The 23664-nt window shown below is 41.6% G+C and overlaps 1 protein-coding gene across 1 annotated transcript in view; it reads right to left on the reverse strand.

Annotated features, from left to right (window-relative positions):
* Positions 1-23664, reverse strand: part of NIBAN1 (niban apoptosis regulator 1) — a 169892-nt gene that overhangs the window by 76982 nt on the left and 69246 nt on the right. Inside the window, exons 2-5 of the mRNA XM_005540226.5 lie at positions 20729-20859; positions 15285-15416; positions 11354-11468; positions 5892-6059 (exon numbers count right to left, since the gene is read on the reverse strand). Coding sequence (XP_005540283.3) covers positions 5892-6059; positions 11354-11468; positions 15285-15416; positions 20729-20859 — 546 coding nt within the window. The remainder of the gene's footprint in view (positions 1-5891; positions 6060-11353; positions 11469-15284; positions 15417-20728; positions 20860-23664) is intronic.

Consider the following 23664-nt stretch of genomic DNA (forward strand, 5'->3'; position numbering starts at 1 on the left):
GACAACATGATATGTACAACTGAAACAGATGTCAAAGGCCAGGTGTTGGGACAACTGGTTCTCAGCCACTAACTAGCTGTGACCTATTTGAGCCTTATCATAATTAAACCCCGAGGGATTGTAATAGGTGACCATGAAAGTCCCTCCCAAATTTAGAGTTTCGTGGACCAGGGGTGAGGGGAAGTGGGGGAGGGAAAGGAGTGACTACTTCCTAAGTAAAAACCACATACTCGCAAGGAGACAAAGAGAAATATTGATAACTGTGGAGTATTAACTATGTGAGGCAAAGAGCACAGGCTATACTCCAGAGGAGAACGTAGCTCAAGCAGAGAGAACACTTTTAAAGAATTCTGCTTGGGAGACAACTAGGAAAACTGGAAATTATTAGCGACTTATTTATTAACAGTAACTAGCAAGCATTTTGCTTGCAGTGCATAGAGGGTTTTATGTATGAATTTCAACACGTGTATACCATAGAATATTATTATAAGTAAAAGCATTCAAAGATACATTCACGAGAATTGTATTCTTACTTATCTATCTCTAAACATTATTAGTTTTTACTAAAGTGCCCAAAGGAGCCTAAGTAAAAGTTAGAATTTTCCAACTCATAGATATGTGTATGTCCATAAACAAGCATGTGCCATAAAATTCAAAAGTATGTTTTCACACATTACAAACTAAAATTCATTGTATATTTTCTGTTATAATTCATTGATCTCCACACTAGATACATAGTCTCTCAAGTAATGAACTTGCTTCGTAGGTGACCAAGAAGAAATAAGCTGGGGAAAATAGAGCTGAGATTTGCTGCTGAGTGTTGGACGGCAAAAAGATCATGTTCAAATAAACACACCAAAATGGATTTGCTCTGTCTGATTTGAATTGTAACGTCCTTTGTTGTTCTAAATTTCAATTTAATTCTGCAACATTTATTGAACACCTAAAATTTGCAAGTATCAAAATCAAATGTAATAAAGACATGGGATTTCTGGGGTAAGCGCTCAAGGCCTGTAATACTGACAGAGTAACCAATTCCAACACATAATCACTGCTATAGCTCCACATTCCACCTGACTCACTGCATACAAACAACATTGGATGTTACCACTGTCATAAGTGATTGAACTAGTCTTACTTGAAGCAATGGTTTGCAAAGTGTCTTTACATTGCTGTGGTTTTTTCACCAAAATTCTAAGGGCTTTTCTTTTATACTATCTTTTTTTCAACCTGTGTGCACTCATGCTTCCCAGATATTCTACCGTCCTCTCTTTCTTAGTTTTTATGACCATGTGAACACTGGCATCTGTTTAATGGCAGTCCTGGGTGTCCTTCAAGCTAGCACAGCACTGTTGAGCAAAACTTTGCCAGCATTCCACCTCCTTTCCAGAATCAGCATTCATCCAGTGATGGCTGTCTTCTAACATCCAGTTCTTCTGTTCCCCCAAATCTTTAGGCTGAGTACCATGGCTTGATATTGACAAATGCCTTCCCTCACTCTGGTGCAAGCTACTGTCATCTCTTGCCAGTCAAAGTTTTTTAAGTGGCCTCCTGGCCACCCACCATGCTACCCTCTCATCCACTGCCTACACTGCAGCCATTGTGAACTTTCTGAAGTGAATATCTGATGAAGTTGCTCATTTGCTTAAAATCCTAATGGCTTCCTATTGCTGTTATAATCAAGTCCAGGTTCCTAATATGCATAACAAAGCCCTTTATAGTATGGAGTCTGCCCATCTTCCTCTCTCCTCTCTAAGTACCAGTCACACAAAATTCTTTCTGCTCCTGTAATGGTCCATGCTCTATCTTACTTCCTGGCCCTCCTGTATCCTATTCCTCCTGCCAGGAACACTTTTTCCCCTTCCTGCACATTTACATGCTAAGAAATGATTATCCTGAGCTGGAAGAACAGACTTGCATCAATAATGATCATTATTCCATATCGCATGTGTTCAGTCCTCTGTATTGTCAGGAGCTTTAACTATACCCCATAACTACAATGATCATATTTTGCAAACTAAAGTTCTGAAGAATAGGATTGCATTTTGGATAACAGGACTGTCTCAGAACATCTTGGCTTTATATAAGTCTCATTCTGTGGCAGCAGACATTCAGAACTATGGCTTTCCCTGATCAAGGGACAAGGGATTAAAGTGTGACTCCAAAAGGGACAGAGGACAGCAGCTGCTGCTGTAGGATCATGCTATACAGTGGGCTTGACATTTAGTCCAGTGACGTGGAGTGGGATGTTTTACTAAGGATTAATCTTATGCGATTTTCTTATGCCTGCCCAATGAAGAGGTGCCAAAACTAAATAAAAACAAAACACATGTGAAAGCACACATGTGAGCATGCACACACAGACACACATGCACCCTCCCCCCCCCACACCCCTTTGTCCCTTTGTTCTCCTTAGGATACAAAATAATCTTTGAGGCTCCTAAAGGCTGCTCTCCCCTTTGAAGAAGGGAGAAACACAGAGCTCTCTACTGGCCCTTACCTACCTTAGAAGCTAGCCTTACTGTTGGAGAACAGGGCACAATCAGGCCCTTCATCAGGGTTAAACAGGAAACGCCCACCCTATAAGGAAGAGTAGGACAAGGGGGTTCTAGATTCAGAATGAATCAACATTAACATGTAGCCACATTCGGACCCAATATTTCTGGGGCAAGTGGGCTGGGTTGTGGTGGAATCTGAGTACTTGGCAACATGTCCTGGAACCCCAAGCGAGATCAACATGCCTAGCATCAGCTGTTAGTGTTACAAGAAAGGGGCTCTGATCCGGACCCCAAGAGAGGGTTCTTGGATCTCGCACAAGAAAGAATTCAGGATGAGTTCACAGTGCAAAGGGAAAGCAAGTTTATTAAGAAAGGAAAGGAACAAAAGAATGGCTATTCCATAGACAGAGCAGCCCCGAGGGCTGCCGGTTGCCCATTTTTATGGTTATTTCTTGACGATATGCTAAACAAGGGGTGGATTATTTATGCCTCCCCTTTTTAGACAATGTAGGGTAACTTCCTGACATTGCCATGGTTTTGTAAACTGTCATGGCACTGGTGGGAGTATAGCAGTGAGGATGACCAGAGGTCATTCTTGTCGCCATTTTAGTTTTGGTGGGTTTGGGCTGGCTCCTTTACTGCAACCTGTTTTATCAGCAAGTTCTTCATGACCTGCATTTTGTGCTGACCTCCTATCTCATCCTGTGACTTAGAATGCCTTAACCGTCTGGGAATGCAGCCCAGGAGGTTTCAGCCTCATTTTACCCAGCTCCTGTTTAAGATGGAGTTGCTCTGGTTTACACGCCTCTGATACTAGAATGCCTAGGACCCAGTTCTCAACAGAGAAATATGGTGGCCTGAGAGCCAATGAAGCAATGGCCACAGCAGGCTGACAGCCCTTCCTCACCTACATGCAGGTAGAGGATAGCAGGCTCCCAGCAGCCACCTCAGGGTTTCTAGCCTTTATCCCAGCTCTAATTTTAAATCTATTTCTTAAGTTTTTGGGTAATTATGGGAAAAAGTGGTTAAGTGGCAGCTTGTGAAAGCCTGTTTCTGGTTTACTCAAAATAATGCAATGAGTAACAGGCTAGAACAGAAAATGTGACACAATAAAGATGAGTGGTACATAGTGCTGTCAAAAACAGAAAAAGAGGCGAGAAAAGAAAGGTCGGCTCTTTGGCCCATGCTAGTCAAGGACTGTTCCCTACAATGTCATCACAGCTTCTGGTTCTGACTGGAGCTACTGGAAGTTATGCCAAATTAAGTCTGCATAAAGCCTCAGCGAGGATAAAACAGTTTCTGGGCAGAGGAATGTGACACAGAACCAGGGAAATATGACTAGACCTCATTATCTTGGTGCCTTTGATAACATACTGGAGAGCAGAGTGGGGTTTTGAATGGGCTGAAATCTTCCATAAATGGAGTCTAAATGCAGGCTACATAACATCCAAAAACTCCTCAGAGAAATTCCTATTATGTACATGAAAGGGGGAATGCAGTAAGTCCCATTTGGCTGGGCAGGGAGCATTCTGCACTCAGTGAAACTTCGCGGTTCCCGTGCTGAGTGCCAACTGCATGTTCCTACTAGACCAAGGCCCTAAACACAGACGGGCAAGTGCAGTGGAAAATGAACTAAATGGAGCAGTCAGTGCTGGGCAATTCTTTGTCTCTAGAACATCAAAACCACAAGGCAAGATTTTAATAAAAGTATCTTTTTTTCATAAAGTTCCTAACTAGTTATGAGCCAGTATGATGACGAATGTGACTCAGAGTTGCCATGGCAAAACAGACTGACCTTATCTTTTTCCACGAGTCCCCATCGATAACACAGCTAAAGCCAAGAATTAGTTGAGATGCATCACTAGTGACTCTCGCTCTGTGGGACTGACACACTCAGGGAAACCTCTGAATTTTAAAAGAAGTATACAGTGAAATTAACCATATTAGGAAAAAAAGGCACATGGGTGAGGTGACTCAGCTCAAATGTCACCTGCTCATAGAGGACTCCCCTGGAGAGCTGAAAGTTCGGCACTCCTTTCTTCACTAGTTAGTAACCTCTCGTCGCTCTTTAACACATTAACTGTGATAACTTTCAAAAGATAATTGGTGAGTGTTTATCCAACCTCCTTGTTTGAATTTCATCCCCCAGAGACAGGAACTGTGCATGCTTCATTACCCTGTTCCTAACACCTACACAGAGGCTGGCACAGAGTAAGCCCCCAGTGTTCTTAGACTGGCTGCCTTTCCAAGTGCCAAGAACAAAGAGTGCAGTTGTCTGTAACTGAAGACTTTGTGGAGTCCAGAAAAACCAGCATTCACCTCAGTATATACATCACATATTGGAACGAGAAGTCTCTTTTACTATTGACGTCATATTGGTTAAGTCCGTGCCTGGAGGCAACATGGTCTGAAGCAACACCACCCCAAGGGTGGTTCTCAAACCAGCAACATTAGCGCCACTCGGCCTTGTGCTAGAAAAGCCAAGTCCAGGCCCCACGGTGTACCCAGTAAGTCAGAATGTCTGGGGGTGAAGCCTAAGAATATGAGTTTTATTTAAGTTCTCCTGGTGATTCTTATGAGCCCTAAAGTTTTGAGAACCACCGATTCAGAAACAAATACTAGATTACCACAGACTGTGCCACTGATCTTAACTGAGTAACTGTTATTCAGAAATAAAGGTGAAAATAAGAAGGAAATGTCATAAAGACTAGCATTTGCCAGGGAAAACTGGCATGTTCTTGCTGGCATTTAGATTTTTTTAAATCAGGAAGAAGGAGAGTGAAGTATATGCCAAATGGTCTACATGGATAAACTCAGGGCAGTCAGAATGCCCCCACCAACTTGTGGCCAGATAACTGCCCCATGTTATGCTTCACCGGGGCCTCCCGGACCCGCCTGAAAACCAGCAAGCAGGCTAGGTTCCTTGTGCATAGAACTATCCCTTTACCTGTTTCCCCCTTCTTCCCTGGGGCAGCACCATTTGTGGCTCTTTTTTTTTTTTGAGACGGAGGCTCACGCTGTCATCTGGGCTGGAGTGCAGTGGCACAATCTCATCTCACCACAGCCTCTGCCTCCCAGGTTCAAGCAATTCTCCTGCCTCAGCCTCCCACATAGCTGGGATTACAGGTGCCCACCACCACGTCCAGCTAAATTTTTTTTGTATTTTTAGTAGAGATGGGATTTCACCATACTGGCCATGCTGGTCTCGAACTTCTGACCTCGTGATTTGTTGGCCTTGGCTTCCCAAAGTGCTGGGATTACAGGCATGAGCCACTGCACTTGGCCAATCTGCGGTTCTTTCTAAGAATCACTGCAACAGATGATGGACCAGGACAACTCAGAGACGGCTGCCCCACTTCCCGCCCCGGGGACGAGAGGGGAGCCGCGCCATACCATGATTGAGATGCCTGATGCAGTCACTCAGGAGGGCACTAAACCTCTTCTGGTCAGCAGCCTCGTGGAAGCAGAAGTAGCCGTGTCTGAGGAAGGGTTGCCACAGGTACACTGGGAATTCCTTGGGCAGGACCACGAAGGGCTGAGCGTTTTCCTTCTCACCGGAGGCTAAAGAAATATTGAAAACACAAATACCTTTTCAAACGTGTATCTTTTACTTCAAATATGTGTTTCAGGTTGTGAGGGTAACTATCTGGGGCAGGGCATGGGATGGAAAGTCGGTAAGATATTTTCACAGGGTAGGGAAACTGGGAGCACCAGCTCCTCTGGCATCCCTCCACCAGCTTGTCCTGTTCCACTGCCGCTGGCTGCCTGGCCTCCTACCCAACACCACGGGGACAGTGAGGATACCAGGAACACAATGTTTTCTTTTTTCTGAGACAGAGTCTCGCTCTGTTGCCCAGGCTGTAGTGCAGTGGCACAATCTTTGCTCATTGCAACCTCCACCTCCCAGATTCAAACGATTCTCCTGCCACAGCCTCCCAAGTAGCTGGGATTACAGGCACATACCACCACCTTCAGCTAATTTTTGTTTTTTTAGTAGAGACAGGGTTTCACCTTGTTGGCCAGGCTCCTGACCTCAAGTGATCTGCCCGCCTCGGCCTCCCGAGTAGCTGGGATGATAGGCATGAGCCACCGCACCCGGCTAGTTTTTTTGTATTATTTGTAGAGACAGGGTTTTGCCATGATGCCCAGGCTAATCTCAAACTCCTGAGCTCAAGCGAGCCACCTGACTTGCCCTCCCAAAGTGCTGGGATTACAGGCATGAGCCACCGCGCCCAGCCTGGGCACAATCTTTCTCAACTTCCTTATGTCTAAAGACCCACAAACAGAGCTCCGTCTGCCCTCCTGGCCCTCTGCAGGCCACTGACCACCTGTGCAGCCCCTCACTCTACTGGCCCTGCAGGCTCCAGCTCCAACAGGGCTGCTCTCTGCCCTGCACTCTCTCCCTCCTCCCCGTCACTGCCAAACACCACTTGCTGTTTTTATGCCATCAACCTTATTCTCACCTCACTCTGATTCCTGTCCCTACCAACTCCTGAAACCCAACTGCTGAAGCCACTTATGTCATCCTGACTGCCAGCCTATGGCTGCTTCTTTTCATCTGACTTGAAATATTTGCTGCTGCTAATTACCCCTTCTTTGAAAACATTCTCTCCCCATGACTTCCAGGAGTGCCTCTCTCCTGGTTTCCTACATGCTTTGTAGAATTTTGTTTCTTCTTTATCACCTTTATTGGTTCCTCTGCTGACTCTCTCCATCTCCTCGCTAAGCATTGGTGCCTGCCCTGTTCTGTGCTGGCCTCCCCTCCGCTCTGCCTGTACCTTCCCAGGGTGTGTTCACCCATTCCATGACTTGTTATATCGTTCCTACAGTCCAAAGAACCCTCTCTTCCTTCCTTTCCATCATGCTTTCCCATAAAAAATTCTCATTCATCCTTCAAAAGTCAGTTCAAAAGCCACTCCTCTGGGATACCTTCGCTGGCACATCCCACTGCCACCAGAGACAGAGTTAGGTGCTCCCTACCCTGTTCTCCCCAAATACTGCAATGACCTGTTTTCATGCCCAGCGCCCATACTCAAGGTGGGGAGGTGGGGAAAGGGAGTGAGATGGATTCCCGGGCTGTTCTCCTCCCCAGAGAGAACCACTGCTACCCACTGTGAGTGCCGAGAGACGCAGACTGCATCTTCCAGAGCTTTGCATCCTTAGCCCATAGCACAGTCATGGAACACAGCAGATGTTCAACTTCAGTTTGTTGAGTGAAAAATATGCTGTGTTGGCCTAGGATATTTTTTAAAGCCCTAGACAATGGGACTTTTACCTCTTCCCTCAAAATCAATTCCAAGAAACTCATTTTAGACCCACTACTATTCAGAACCCCTACCTAAACTTTACTCCTTTCCATGCATTCCTATTACATGATATTGCACTTGGTTAAAAGAGTCCCAACTTTTTCCAGAGTCACAGAGAACAAGCAGAAGAAAATGTTAGTTCTGTACTTCCTGCATATGTATTAGGCGCCAATCTCAGGGAAAGGTAAGGAAGAGGGTCTCTCTAAGAGACCATTGAAAGCACTGGGAATACAGGGAAATGAATCATAACCACATGGGAGGCTACAGAACCGTGTCAATTCTGGCAAATTAATAAATCAGAATTGCTCACGCCTGTAATCCCAGCACTTTGGGAGGCCGAGGAGGGTGGATCATGAGGTCAGGAGTTCCAGACCAGCCTGGCCAACATGGTGAAACCCCGTTTGTACTAAAAATACAAAAATTAGCCGGGCATGGTGGTGCGCACCTGTAATCCCAGCTATTCAGGAAGCTGAGGCAGGAAAAATGCTTGAACCCGAGAGGCAGAGGTTGCAGTGAGCCGAGATCACGCCACTGCACTCCAGCCTGGGTGACAGAGCGAGACTCCATCTCGAAATCAATCAATCAATCAATCAATCAGGATTGGTTTAAACGAAGAATAAATTCCTGGGGATGTATGGGAGCTCGGTTCCAGTGTCCCGGAATCTGAAGGTAACAGAGCAGAATGCACCGCGAGCACAAGCCGTGGCCTACCAGGACCTAGCACAATGCTGGGAATGAATCAACATGAAAATGAGCAAATGAATGAATGATTGAATGCTATAGGGACACCTATAGTTGTAAAATGATATCTATTTCACTTTCTGGTGAGAATAAGGCCCCTGATTTTTAGATGGGCAAGTGACTACATAAACTAAGACTACATTTCCAGCCTCCCTTGCAGCTTGGTGAGCCCACAGCTACTACGATCTGTCCAGTAAGATATAAACTGAAGTGGCATATGAAACTTCCTGGAGGTATCTCTAAAGAAAGTGACTGTACCCCCCTCCTTTCCTTTTCTCCTCCCTATTATCTGGAATGAGAACGCTATGGTAGGAGCTCAGCAGCCACCCTGGACTCTGCCAGTAGGGACCACAACCTAGAAACAAAGGGGGAAAAAGCAAGAAAGAGCCTGAGCTTCTGACAAATTTAGTCCACATCAGCCCTGGACGAATATCCAAATATCTTTAGTGAAATAATAAAACTTTGAGTTTTTTGTTGTATGCAGTGAACCAGATGCTAACCAGTAAAATGCCAAACAAGTGAATTACTTTAACAAAACATGGGGCCATTTTTTTCTGTTATCAACTTAGCTGAACACTCTGTAAAGAATACACTTATTGGCCAGGCATGGTGGCTTATGCCTATAATCCCAGCACTTTGGGAGGCCAAGGCAGGACGGTCACTTGAGCTCAGGAGTTAAAGACCAGCTTGGGCAACAGAGTAAGACCATTGTTTCTGCAATTCCTTTTTTGTTTTTTTGTTTCATTTTGTTTTTCTGGGCATAGTGGCATGTAGCTGTGGTCCCAGCTACTCGAGAGGCTGAGGTGGGAGGATTACTTGAGCCCAGGAGGTTGAGGCTACAGTGAGCCATGATCACACGTCACTGCATTCCAGCCTGGGCAACAGAGCGAGACTCTGTCTCAAAAAAAAAAAAAAAAAAAAAAAGAAAGAAAAGAAAAAGAAATGCACTTATTCATAAGCCTCCCATCTTTATTATGCCTTTATTCTTTCCAGTAGAAATAATATCACAGAGTCAGTCTTCTTCATTGACATGGTTCTATCAATCCTCCTTGCCCTCTCCAAGAATGCCACAATTTTGTACAAGCAACTAAAAGCAACATTGACCCTTTGCATTTTAAAAAGCCTCAACAAGCCCATAAAATTCATTCCTATTAGCCTCTAGTTATCTCTCAACCTTTTACAACAATTTTCCAGATGGCATCAGTGAATTTTTTCTGAGTTACAAGAATATCACAACTGATCTACTGTAGAATATTCTATTTTAAAAGTCAGAAGGTCACACCACACAATTTTAAAAAGTCATTGAAATGCCCCAATCTGAAGCCTTGGGCCAACTGGGATTAATCACACAGGACTTGTGTTTTTTAGTCCTTTTCATTCCTTCCAATATGATTTCAGCAATAAATCAATAAACATATTGTCTCTTCTGACTGATTTCATTGGAAAGTTTGAGAGAGATTTGGATGAGTCAACATGTTGGTATTCCCATTTCTAGCCGCAGCTCCACCTCCAAGGGCATATAAGTAGATGTAAAAGAAAATATAATAATATGCATAGTGCAATAAAATGTTGTTTTAGCATGAATTACTTAGTAATAATTTGTTAATCTTGGTTTATGGTCCATGTACCAATCCCGTAACTGTGTTATTAAAAACACTATGCTAAGCAGTCAGCACTGAAATAACAATTGATAAAATGATTACGTTTTTCTCCATAAATTCTAATTAAATTATTATGTCCATTAATAAGAACCAGGGCTCTCTTCAGGAACCAAGTAATTACTGGGTAGTATGATTTACGCAAAGCCAAATGGAGTTATTACATTATCCACACTTCATGAATCTCTATGAAATGCCCTATTTGGTCTATATATTAGCCATCATTTCTCCATATGTAAAAAGTGGAATGAATGAGAATTAAAGAAAGTTAGAGCTAGAAAGACATTTCTAGGTTTTTAAGTTCAAAGCCCTGTTTTTGAGTTGAAGAAATAGAAACCAGAACTGTTCAGCAGCCGGCTAAGCTAAAGCATTTGGTAAGTGGCACAGCCAGAACTAGATAAAAATCCAGTCTCCCAATTCTCTTTCCATAGCAGCATCCCAGCTTTATTTATAGATATGCAAATTAATGCAATGCTTTTTTTTTTTTTTTTTTTTTTCACAGTAGCTATGAGTTACGGTAACACTGATTAAAAGGGTTTTTGTCTATTTAGGGTATTTACTTGTATATCATCCTATAATTAGAAAAATAGTATTCCCTGACAGGTCCAGGCTTGCTTACTAAAAGATGGGATTGTACATGTCATGGAGTGGGCCCTACCTGTTTATTTCTGCTGCCTTGTGGAGTGCTATCAAAGCCTGCAATATATTCCAAAAGCTTCAAGATACCTGGCTGATGGCACATTTTCCATGTGCTAGAAACACAGAGGCTGACTGTGTATTATTGAATGGGATTAGAAATAACGGAAGTGGTAAAATGTTTTCCTAAACTATAGAAATCACATCTTCCACTTGTCTATAGGCATGAGTGTCTAGCCCAGGGTTTCTCAACCTTGGCATTACTGATACTTTATGCCAGATAACTCTTCGTTGTTAGGGTCTGTCCTGTGCGTGGTAGGATGTTTTGTAGCATCCCTGGCCTCTATTCAATAAATGCCATAGCACCCTCCTTCCAGTTGTGACAAACAAAAATGTCTCCAGATGCTGCCAAATGTCCCTGGAGGGAAATCCCTCTCCTTCACTGAGAAACACTGCTCTGCTAAATAAAGAAGCTTAGTCATTTTGCCTTGGAAAAGAATGATCAGCAACTCACCAAGAGGGTCTGGGAAATGCCTATCAGACAACAGATTATATTCATCTTCTGAGGTTAACACCTTGCCACCAGCTGGAAGAATTCGGCTTTTAGGAGCAGCTCCTCTCTGATAGGCCTGGGGGAGGAAAGCATATAGGAATGATATTTTTTCCCCATTTGATTTTTGGAAAATACCAGGAATAAAAGAAATAGACAGATTCAGACTTTCAGAGATAGCAATCCCCATACTATGTGATTGAGTTACAGTCATTTATTCAAAAAATATGTTTTGAATACCTGCTAATGGCAAGGTAATATTTTAATACTTTCATGTGACGGTCACAACATGGTAAATAAGAGTCCCTAATCTCAGGGAGATTCACCCTAAGTATGTTCTCGAACGTGGAAAACATAATCTCAGTAACTCAGAAAGTCCCTACCACATTTGTCATTTCAGATGCTAACACCTAAATCATTCTGATAATAACCACAAAGGTGACGATCACAGAAATACTGCACAGAATGCTTGGTGACTGACGTGGGCCACATATGATGACTCATGAGACTGTGGAACACATAGCGGCAATGATAGTTACCATGGATTTTCATCAAAACATTAAAATGTTGGCATAAAATATGCCACTACTTTGCCCTCAGATGTGAAACTGTTTTGCAGCAAAATGGTTGAGATGAAAGTACAGCATTGTGACATCAGAAAAAATTCTGGCCAGCAGACAAGAAGCTCTGCTATTTGAGACACAGAAAAGAGGCACAGGGCATTGCTAAAGCAGTTTGGTAAGCACATATGCCCACAAGGACATACAGGTAAGATAAAATTTAAGTATGCGCATCTGACGGGAGGGCTAAAGTCAAGGCAAAATTCTGCAACTAGTAATCTAAAGGCACATTGAGAATTGAAACTAAGAAACTTTGAAACCCAAAATCTAGAATGTACTCTTGGAAATAACTAAATAATGTTGATCTGACCAACATAATCAGAGTAACGGTAACATATTCTGCAGCAATAAGATAGCGAAGAGATCCAAATAAAACAAACTCTCAGATATCTAAAAGGCTTGTCTTCATACTTGTAACAACCATTAATCAACTGCTTAAGCATGTCAGGGAGCAGAATATACCCACTATCACAGAATTCTGGCAGTCTGACCTATTCATCCTAATAAGGAAGACTGGAGGACTCTTCTGAATGAATGATTAACCCAGGAAGGAGGATCTCTACATAATTGAGGGTTCCTCATGAAATAATACCTTAAAAAACTCTAAGCACTCCCACAGAGCTACATTATAGTGAAACAATAATATTGAGAGAAGAATCTAAACTTATATGATATTAAGACGATTTAGAAGCAATTTTATTTAGACTGGACTCAAAAGTGAATTGTATTATTAGTTATAACAGGCTCCAATATTGGCTTTTATAAGCATTATACCATTTAATCCTCAAAACGGTACTATGCATTAGATGTTATCTCCATTTTTCAAACGGGAAATGTGAAGCGCAAAGAAACTGAATAACTTGCCCATGGCCCAGCAGTGAGTAGGTGACACATCCAGGATTCATATTCATGTCTGTCCAGGCCCAGTGCACACAAAATAGATACTGATTATCAAGTGAGAATGTTTTACTTTTCCTGTTTAATTGCCAGCCAAAATTGGACTCTAAATAAAATAGTAGACAATTTACAGGTACTTAATGCGTAATTCTTAGACATAATTTTATAAGATACTTCCATAAACTAAAAAAATATATATTATTAAAACTTTGAGAAATTATGACAAACTGCATGAACTTTAAAAAATTCCAAGTTTTAAAAAATACTTGGTTATTACCAACTTCAGTCACCATATCTTAACAATGTGAACAGGTTCAGTTAAAAATGATGAACAAAGAAAAAGCAGTGCAATGTACAAACTGCAAGCTGAGAGAGCAAGCTGAAATAAGTGAAAAGAGGAAAAACACCAACATTTGATTCAAAATGAAACTTCAGTTAGTGTTAAATGCAGTGAAAAACTTTAATAAATCCAAGAACAAGATCTAGGGCTGTTTCCTCCCAATGGGTTAGTAGTAATCATACCAACAACTGCTCCACACCCAGCTCTAGCTTGACCACAGGCCCAGCCGTATGCTAAATGCTTCAGTACATTCATTCACTTACTGTGCTCAACACCATGGCAAAGAAATCACGCGGATCTCATTTCATAGATGAGAAAACTGAGACTCAAGATTTCTAACTTAGGCAAGGGCGCTATATCTAGTAAGTAAGTGGTAAAGGTATGAGTCAAAGCCCTAAATATGGGCCATATTACGCTACACTGTCCCTCCTCAAGCTCTTCTGAAAGGACATTGTAATGGGTCATACAAAACATAAGGTGACTTGTTATTATTATTTGTAGCGTATTGATACTTTGTTGCTGAGTACACATCAAGTGTTGAATAAAATCCTAATATTGATAAGCAGAGAAAATATTAGCTTAATAAATGTTGAAAAGAGTAAGTCTACCCGAGAGCACTTGAGCTTTGCCTGGTATCTTGTGAAATAAATTTGTAGTATATTTTATTTCTATTTTCCATGAGAAACGGGAAGGAAACAGATTGGTCTGTCAGTCTGAAGCCTCTTCCTAATGGTCTAGCATCAGGAGTACTCCTCACAGTTCTCTATGAAGACTATCTTGACTACTCTTTTTTTTTTTTTTTGAGATGGAGCCTCGCTCCGTCACCCAGACTGGAGTACAGTAGGGTGATCTCGGCTCACTGCAACCTCCACTTCCCGAGTTCAAGTGATTCTCCTGCCTCACCCACCTGAGTATCTGGGACTACAGGTATGTACTAGCACGCCCAGTTAATTTTTGTATTTTTAGTAGAGATGGGGTTTCAAAATGTTGGCCAGGCTGATCACGAACTCCTGACCTCAGTTGACCTGCCTACCTCGGCCTCCCAAAGTGCTGAGATTACAGGCATGAGCCACTGCACCCAGCCGTCTTGACTATTCTTGAGCTCAGAGGCCAGAGAGCAGAGTTTTAAATCTGTCACTGTCCTTCACTGATAAATAGTACCTGTTCATTTCAAAGGGAGCTTGAGGGTCTATGTAGACTAAAAAATGTGCACAGTATGAGATCTGGGAGGACAGTGGGATCATTTGACGTAACTGTTTAGCTTAGTTGAGGCCTGAAGACAGGAAGTCACTTGTCAGTGAGTTCACTTCTAGTTAATGGCACAACTCGACCTAACCTTTAGTTTGCCAAATTCACTGCCTGATATTTTTTCCCCTGTACCACACTACCTCCCTACATAAGGAAAGAAATGGGAACCAATAAAAACTGAAGTCCTCCCAAGTGCTGAATGCTTTACACCCATTATCTCATCTTCACATTTTACAGATAAGGAAAATAATGAAATAACCAGAAAAAAAGTTAAATGAAAAAAAAATACCTCCATGGGAATAAAGTATGTGAGGCATTCTGAATTCCTAGGAACCCAGGCAAACCCAGGCAGATTCAAATTCAATAACAACCTATGAAATAACTCCTCAGCCACCTGTCACGCACAGGGCTTCAGAGTGGGAAGACAGGGACATAGAGCAGAGACATCAGGACAGTGGCTGAGAAAGATCTCGAGGCTGAATGATCATAGGAAAGGCTCCTATGCCAAATACTGGTCCTTCTATCTTCATACTCACTTGTAATCACCTGTTCAAAGTCTACCTTGCCACGAGACAGCAAGCATCTGTCTTACCAACTGCTGTATACCCAGAACCTTGTATAACACTTGATATGCAGTAGGCATTCAATCAGTATCTGTTAGCTGAAACTGGTACCTACATGAATGAGTGCTTACTGAATAAATCAGTCTCCAAGGAGAGGGCACACCAATGAACCCAGCTAAACTTTTAAGAATAGTGCAAGAACCAGTAGTAACAAAGAAGTGTCTTACCTCTTTATTCTCATAGCTCTCCACAGCATAATCATTTTTAACTACAACGTATCTCTCCTTCCACTTCTTTATGTCTTCAGAAAATTGTGATAGCTCTGCTTCATACAAAATAGTTCCAGGCGTCAAAGGTGGCTTAAAGAAGATGAACACAATTAACTATCACAACAAATGATAACACTCCTTGTTACCACTAAGTTATCCATGGTATTTCAAGGAATAGTTGAGGAAACTATCTTCCACTGAGATCCTGGGGAAACTGTTGCTTCCTCCTCTCCCTCCACAATTTCCCTTTCCTGCTCTGCTTGACCCAACGTAAATATTTGTCTTATTGGTATTTTTATGATTTTCATTTCCCTCTATTATGCTGTAGGAACAGAAGCATATGGTAGAAGGAATTACAGTTATTACTTAAGGTTATTATGCCTTGCATACATGTGGCACTCAATAAATGCTTGATAAACTCTATGGGAGAGAGGGAGTGAGGCAGGAAAGTGTAAGTGTGGATATCCACAAGGACATGTCTGAACATGTCTCAGGGTTGATCCCCGCAAAGCAGGAGAATTAACAGACCGTTCTCCTATTCAATACACCTGCCAATGCAGCCTCTAATGCTCAATGGTTTTCTTAAACCCAAAGCCATGGGGACCCCTCTCCGTGCTACTCAAGGAGATTGTGTTTGCTATTTGGTTAAAGAATAAGCAGGTATCAAGTCAGAACACCTCAGTTCTACCTCTTCTACTTAAAAGTTTGAGGATTTTTCATTAACCATGGTGATATATGTACTATACAGGCATTTCCATTAGATTCCTAGTTAGGTCTTCCATTGGGTTAACTGTGTAAGGATAATTCCCATCCTGCTTCATTGTGTAATTCTCAAATTATTTCAAAATATACAAATGGGCCTCTTGTCTTTTACGTGTCACTGAATTTACATCTATTTTCCCTTTACTAAAAAATCATAGTGCCTTCAGAAACTTACCCCTCTACTTTCAAGTAAAATTTTAAATGAACTATACAGAAAAAAAAATAGATATGCCAATCTCTTTTAAGAATCATCTAAGGGATGAAACAAATTCCCTTCCAAATTCCAGCGCTTAATATTCTAACCTGACAGATGATGCGGCAGTCTCCTATCTTGCCTCATTAAAAGGTAAGAGAGAATCTCTTCTCTTTAAATGAAACTGAAACCATGGTATAAGATGAACTTCGTAGTTCTTATGTGCAACTTTTCTTAAAATCTGGGCCACTCAATCAACTGATAAGCTTGTTAAAAATGGGGCCTCACCATAGACTTACTACATCAGAATCTCTGGGGCTGTGGGCCAGAATATGCATTTTAACAAGCTCCCCACATTTTGAGATCACTGTTTTATGAGGGAAAGAAATCACTTATCCCTATGTACTCATGCTGCTAAATATATTAGTTAACTTCTCAGCATTATGTGACTCACTTATCACTTATTCTCTCTTGAAACCCCTTCTTTTTCATTTTTAGTTTTTTAAATTTTATATTCAAGGGGTACGTGTGTTTCTTACATGGGAATTAAGTGTAAGGGTGGGGATTGGGCTCCTAGTGTACCCATCACCCAAATCTTGAACATTGTACCCAACAGGTAATTTTTCAATCCTCATTCCCCTCCCACCTTCTCCACTTTTGGAGTCTCCAGAGTCTATTCTCTCCATCTTTATGTCCATGTGTACCCATTACTTAGCTCCTGCTTATAAGTGAAAACATGTGGTATTTGATTTTCTGTTTCTGAGTTAGTTCACTTAGGATAATTGCCTCCAGCTCCATCCATGTTGTTGCAAAGGATATGATTTTGTTCTTTTCTATGACTGTGTAGCATCCTGTGGTGAATATATACCACATTTTCTTTATCCAGTCAACCACTGGTGCATACTTAGGTTGGTTCCATGACTTTGCTATTAAAAACAGTGCTGTGATAAACATACACGTACAAGAGTCTTTTTTTATATAATGATTTCTTTTCCTTTGGGTAGATACCCAGTAGTAGGATTGCTGAGTCGAATGATAGTTCTTTTTTAGTTATTTGTGGTATCTCCATACTGTTTTCCCTAGGGGTTGAACTAATTTACATTCCTACTAACAGTGTATGAGCATTTCCTTTTCTCCACATCCACATCATTCGTTATTTTTTGACTTTTTAATGACAGCAATTCTTACTGGTGTAAGATGATATCTTGGTGTGGTTTGTTGTTGTTTTATGTTTGTTTTCTTTTGTTTTGAGACAGAGTCTCACTCTGTCATCCAGGCTGGAGTGCAGTGGCGTGATCTCAGCTCACTGCAACCTCCCGGGTTCAAGTGATTCTCCTGCCTCAGCCTCCTGAGTAGCTGGGATTACAGGCATGTGACACCACGCCTGGCTAATTTTTGTATTTTTAGTAGAGACAAGGTTTCGCCATGTTGGCCAGGCTGGTCTTGAACTCCTGACCTCAGGTGATCCACCCACCTCGGCCTCCCAAAGTGCTGGGATTACAGGCATGAGCCACCGCGCCCAGCCGGTGTGATTTTAATACACACTTATCTGATGATTAGTGATGCTGAGTATGTTTTCATGTGTTTGTTGTCCACTTGTATGTCTTCTTTTGAGAAATGTCTGTTCATGTCCTTTGCCCAGTTTTTAATGGGGCTATTTTTTCTTGTTGAGTTTCTTGTAGATTCTGGACATTAGTCCTTTGTTAGAGGCATAATTTGCAAATATTTCTCCCATTTTGTAGGTTACCTGTTGATTTCATTGACTATTTCTTTTTTTGTATATAGGCTTTTTAGTATAACTAAGTCTCATTTGTCTATTTTTGTTGCATTTGTTTTTGGGGTCTTCACCACAAATTCTTTGCCTAAAATGTCCAGAAGAGTTTTTCCTAAGATTTATTTTAAGATTTCTATAGTTTCACGTCTTACATTTAGGTTTTTAATCCGTCTCAAGTTAACTTTTGTACATGGTGAGAGATAGGGGTCCAGTTTCCTTCTTCTACATATGGCTAGTCAGTTTTTCCAGCACCTTTTATTGAATGGGGTATCCTTTCTTCATTATTTATTTTTGTTGATTTTATCAAAGATCAGTTGGTTGTAGGTATGTGGCTTTATTTCTGGGTTCTCTATTCTGTTCCATTGGTTTACGTGTCTATTTTTGTCTCAGTGCCTGTTGATTAAGTTAGTATAGCCTCGTAGTATAATTTGAAGTCAGGCAATGTGATGCCTCCAGATTTGTTCCCTTGCTTGGGCGTGCTTTGGCTATTCGGGCTTTTATTTGTTCCATATGAACTTTAGGATTAATTTTTCTAATTTTGTGAAAAATGACATTGGTAATTTGATAGCAATTGAATTGGAGCTGTATATTGCTCTGGTGAATATGGTCATTTTAATGATAGTGATTCTTCCAATCTGTCAGCATGGGATGTGTTTCCATTAGTTTGTGTTGTCTACAATTTCTTTCATCCAGGTTTTGTAGTCCTTGTAGAGATCTTTCATCTCCTTGGTTAAATGTACTCCTAGAGGTGTGTGTGTGTGGGGGTGTGTGTGTGTGTGTGGGTGGGTGTGGGTGTGTGTGTTGGGTGGGGGTGGCTATTATAAATGGGATTGAGTTCTTAATTCTGAAATCCCTTTTTTATTTGCCTTCTGGGACATTATACTTTTCTGATTTTTCTCCTACTCCATAGACTGTTTCTTCTTAGTCCATTTTGCTGGATCCTTTTCCTTTTTCTGATTTCATAATGCTGAAGGGGCCAGTGTACTGTTTCTTTTCTCTGTCTATATTCTTTCCCTCTTTTATGGCCCATGGCCTTAATACCAGTTATAAGCTAACAACTTCCACATTTCTATTTTCCAGCCTCTATCACTCTGCTGAGCTCCAAATGAAAACATCCAATGGCCTATTCAACATTTCCACAGGCATATGTCAAACTAGCATCTCAAACTTAACATGGTCAAAAGGGAACTTGTGATCCCATTCACTCCGACTCTTCCTTCTAAGTAAAAGGCAACTCCATCCACTTATTTGCTCTGGTTAAAAACCAAAAAGTCATCACTGATTTCTCTCTTCTTCTATTCTCACACCCAACCCAACAGTATGTTCTGTCAGCTCGATCATAAACACCTCTCCTCACAACCATGGCCATCATCACCCCAGTCCAATTTGGCATCATTCTTCCCTTGGGTGCTACAGTATCCTGCTTGCCAGTTTCCATTCTCCCCTCTTGCCCCATAGTCTATTCTCTACAGAGAAGCCAGACAGATCACCTAAAATCATATGTCACTCTGTATTCAAAACCCTCCAGTGGGACTTCCCAACACAAAACAAAATCAAAACCCTATTGTGATCCACAGGTTGACATGATGTGGTCCTGACCTATCTCTATGCTGTCATTGTTCGCCCCTCCTCCCTCACTCACAGTACTCCCAGCAGACCAACCTTCCCTCTGTGTGGCAAGGTCTTCACACTTGCTGTTCCATAGGCCTGGAATACTCTTCCCATGAATATTCACAGAGTCTACTCTCATTATACTCCAGTTTCTGCTTAAATGTTATCTCCACAGAGGGTTCCCCTAACCACCTTCTCTAAAACACGGCTCTAGGCTGGGCGCGGTGGCTCACACCTGTAATCCCAGCACTTTCAGAGGCCGAGGCAGATGAATCACTTGAGGTCAGGAGTTCAAGACCAGCCTGGCCAATATGGTGAATATCCTGTCTCTATTAAAAATACAAAAATTAGCTGGGTGTGGTGGTACACACTTGTAATCCCAGCTAGTCGAGAGGCTGAGGCAGGAGAATCACTCGAACCCGGGAAGCAGAGGTTGCAGTGAGCTGCGACTGCACCACTGCACTCCAGCCTGAACCACAGAGCGAGACTCCATCCCAAAAATAAAATAAGTCTCTTACTTTATTTTTCTTTTTAGCATTTATTATTATCTGATGTCATCTGATATTAGCTTGTTTGTTGTCTGTTTCCTGCATGTGAATATAAACTCCAGGAAGGCAGAGAACTTGTCTTAATTCCCCAGTTCTTGGACTATAGCCTAGCACATAGTAGGTGCTAACAAACATTTGTTGAGGTGGTGTTACTTATTATAACGGAGCAAAGGAGTAAGAATAAATTAGGGGGTTCAAAGAGAAACTCATATTTGATCAATGACCAAAAGTTCATGACAGCAAGTCAAATTTTCTGATATAAACAAAGCATCCATGTGGGAAAAATACATAACAATATTGGATTCATGCTAATTTCCTTTTTATATGGATTGTTATCAGCAAAAAGAAATCATACATTCCAACTTCCAGGCAAATAGAGTTTTTTGAGTATGAAACGACTTTAGAGCAGAGTTTTTAAAACTGCCATTCAAATTATTGTTTATTTCAGAAATATTGTGCACTATATAGCCTTCTTCAAGGGGAAAACCATGTAAACCAAATATCCATGGCTTACCTTGGTCTTCAAAAACTGTGACGTTAAATCTCTTTGCTGTTCTACTTCACTGCGCACATGATTACAGAAAGCCACAGAGTACTGACGACTGTAGTAGGGACTGAAGTTTTTGATGGCAGCCTCAGTTTTCCCTGGAAAAATATGAAAATTAGAATATAGCACGGAATTTACACTTAGCTACAGAGTTCCAAAATCCATCCCTCCAGTCTCTCTGTTTCCATCCCTCCAGTCACCCCTGTCTCCCAGGGATTTGCCAGTAGTCTGTGTTCCTGGAGAACTTTGCTACCTGCTGCACATGCCCCATCTCTCCCTCTCCTTCCGGCATCATCCTGAGAGACTTCACAGACCCTAAGGACCATCCATCCCATAACCTATTGAGTTTTGCTTTATTTTCCATCAATAACCTATCGCCATGGCCATAAACTCAACCATCCTTCTAATCCTCCTAAGACTGCTCTTCTACCTTGCCCTGTCTCCACTTCAACTCGCTCTTTATTCCCCTTGACATGCAGTCATTCAGCTCCTTCCTCCAAATGATAATCCCAGGTCTACCCCTTCAATTCTGCAAGAACATCACTTCCTTCCTTTTTTTTTGAGACGGAGTTTCCCTCTCGTTGCCCAGGCTAGAGTGCAGTGGCGCAATCTCGGCTCACCACAACGTGCACCTCCTGGGTTCAACCGATTCTCCTGCCTCAGCCTCCCGAGTAGCTGGAATTACAGGTATGTGCCACCATGCTCGGCTAATTTTGTGTTTTTAGTAGAGGGGTTTATCCATGTTGGTCAGGCTGGTCTAGAACTCCCAACCTCAGGTAATCTGCCCACCTCGGCCTCCCAAAGTGCTGGGATTACAGGCGTGAGCCACCACATCTGGGCATCACTCCCTTTTTCTTCAGATCCCTGAGGCTCCACCTCTAGCCTTGTGACTCACGGTCCTGGATAAAATCAGCAAAGTATTTCCTCTCACTCTGCTCCAATGTCTCTGGTTCAAAATCTGTGTGTGTGATTCAAAGCAGTATATAACTACCACGAGACAGAAGGGGAAACTTTGGTTTAAGAGCCTAGAGACCTGAGCTCTGGCCCTGATTCTGTGAGGCAGAAACCAGCTGCACAACCTCAGTCAAGTCATTCGACTCTCGAGGCTCCAGCATCCTAATTATAAAGGAAGGTGCTCACTAGTCCACACATTTCTTTGGATCTGCGTGCCATTGAAGTATAAGTACAGTACGAAAGTCCAGCTGCCTCACAACAGTGACTAGAAACTGCAATATATTAAACAGACTCTCAGCACCAGAAGTAAATCAAACTGAGTATGAATGTGGGGGAAGCTTGAGGACTTGAGATGGAGGGACAGGGAGAGTCAGACACCTGAAACATTCTTGCCTTTCCAATCTGTGCTAGCTTTAGAGAGTACGGGAATTGCAAAGGAGGGAAGAGAGGAGGAGGAGTAGAGGAGAAAGGGTGTAGGAGCATTCTCATGCAGACTAGAAACCCTTACAACATTTCAACTGCTTGCTGCAGGGTATAGAAAGAAACACAGGCTTCACTGATTGTGCTCATAAGCGATGAGTCCGCAGAACAGGGTACAGCTTGAGGAAAAATAAACTCCATGTAATATTCCAAAATATTTTAAAGTACTTGCACGTGAACTTGACATCATTTTTGCTTTTAAAATTTGATATTATAGTCAATTGAGAGATATTAAAATATACTAGCAAGATTTGTTTAGAGCTATCACGTAGGCAAAATTTCAAAAATAAGTGAAGAGTTCTAACTACATAAATTGAGGTACTCAATAGGAAAGCCTTGAATCCATAGCAACCCATTTCTAAGCCTATAGAACCATAGCCAAAGACACCATAGTGTATGAATATTCTCCATATGCAGAGAATCCTATTTTTGTTTGGGAATTTAGGTCTTATAATATATGTGAGGTAAAGAGGAATTCTTTCATATTTACTTCATAACATGAAATTTACTGGTCAGGTTTATGAGCTTTAATAATTATTACTTGTAAGGTGCTTTGAGACTCACTAATAATAGATTCTGTAGAAATGCAAATAAAAGCTCCTATAATTTGAATCAGGCATGCTTTTGCTTGCTGTGTGAGTTTATGGTATTACTATTAATCAGTATTTGCATAACACTTTAATATACTCAGGCTTTATAATCCTCTAATTGGTTATTATGCTATCAGCTTTTATGCAGCATCATTCTCTATGCTTGTCTATAATTTTCTTACATAGGAGTGGGGCAGTGTGGGAATTCCCACAATGAGAACAAATCTCACTTTACTAAAACATATACATGATGAATAAAATTTGCCCTTTAGGTCCAAGTAGCTACTGTTTGGTCTATCTGAAAAGCAGCCTGTTAATTTCTAATGTTTATTTTTGTACTCTTGAAAGCACTTGGATTGAAATGAAAGGAGGTGGATGTCATTTAATGATAAACTCTATAAAGCTTTGAAAGTTGATTTTCTGCCACATCACCAAGCCTCCCCCAGGGATGCCCTGCTTCTGGTGAGGTGTCATAATGCTCTCTTCTGATATATGAGAAAAATGCTTCTGTGATTTGAATATCTGCATACTGTCCCAGTAACACATCATCCACCAGGTAGCGTTTACAAAGAAGCAATTGCAGCTTCTTTAGGTAATTAATCTAAAAACTAGTTCAAACTACGTATGATATAGCTAACAATACCATATGTTCTGGGGGGAAACCTAAAGTTATTTGGCAAGTGTATCTGGATTTTAGATTAAACCTATCTACATCCAAATAAATTAGTACCCAATGTAGGGATCCTGAGACTGAGAGCAAAGTCTGATGTTGAGGCAGGGGACAGTCTGGCTTGGTGGCTCATGCTTGTAAGCCAGCACTTTGGGAAGCTGAGGCAGGAGCATTGGGAGTTTGAGGTTGTGATGAGCTATGATTGCACC

Source organism: Macaca fascicularis, chromosome 1 (assembly GCF_037993035.2).
Source record: "Macaca fascicularis isolate 582-1 chromosome 1, T2T-MFA8v1.1".
Lineage (NCBI taxonomy): Eukaryota > Metazoa > Chordata > Mammalia > Primates > Cercopithecidae > Macaca > Macaca fascicularis.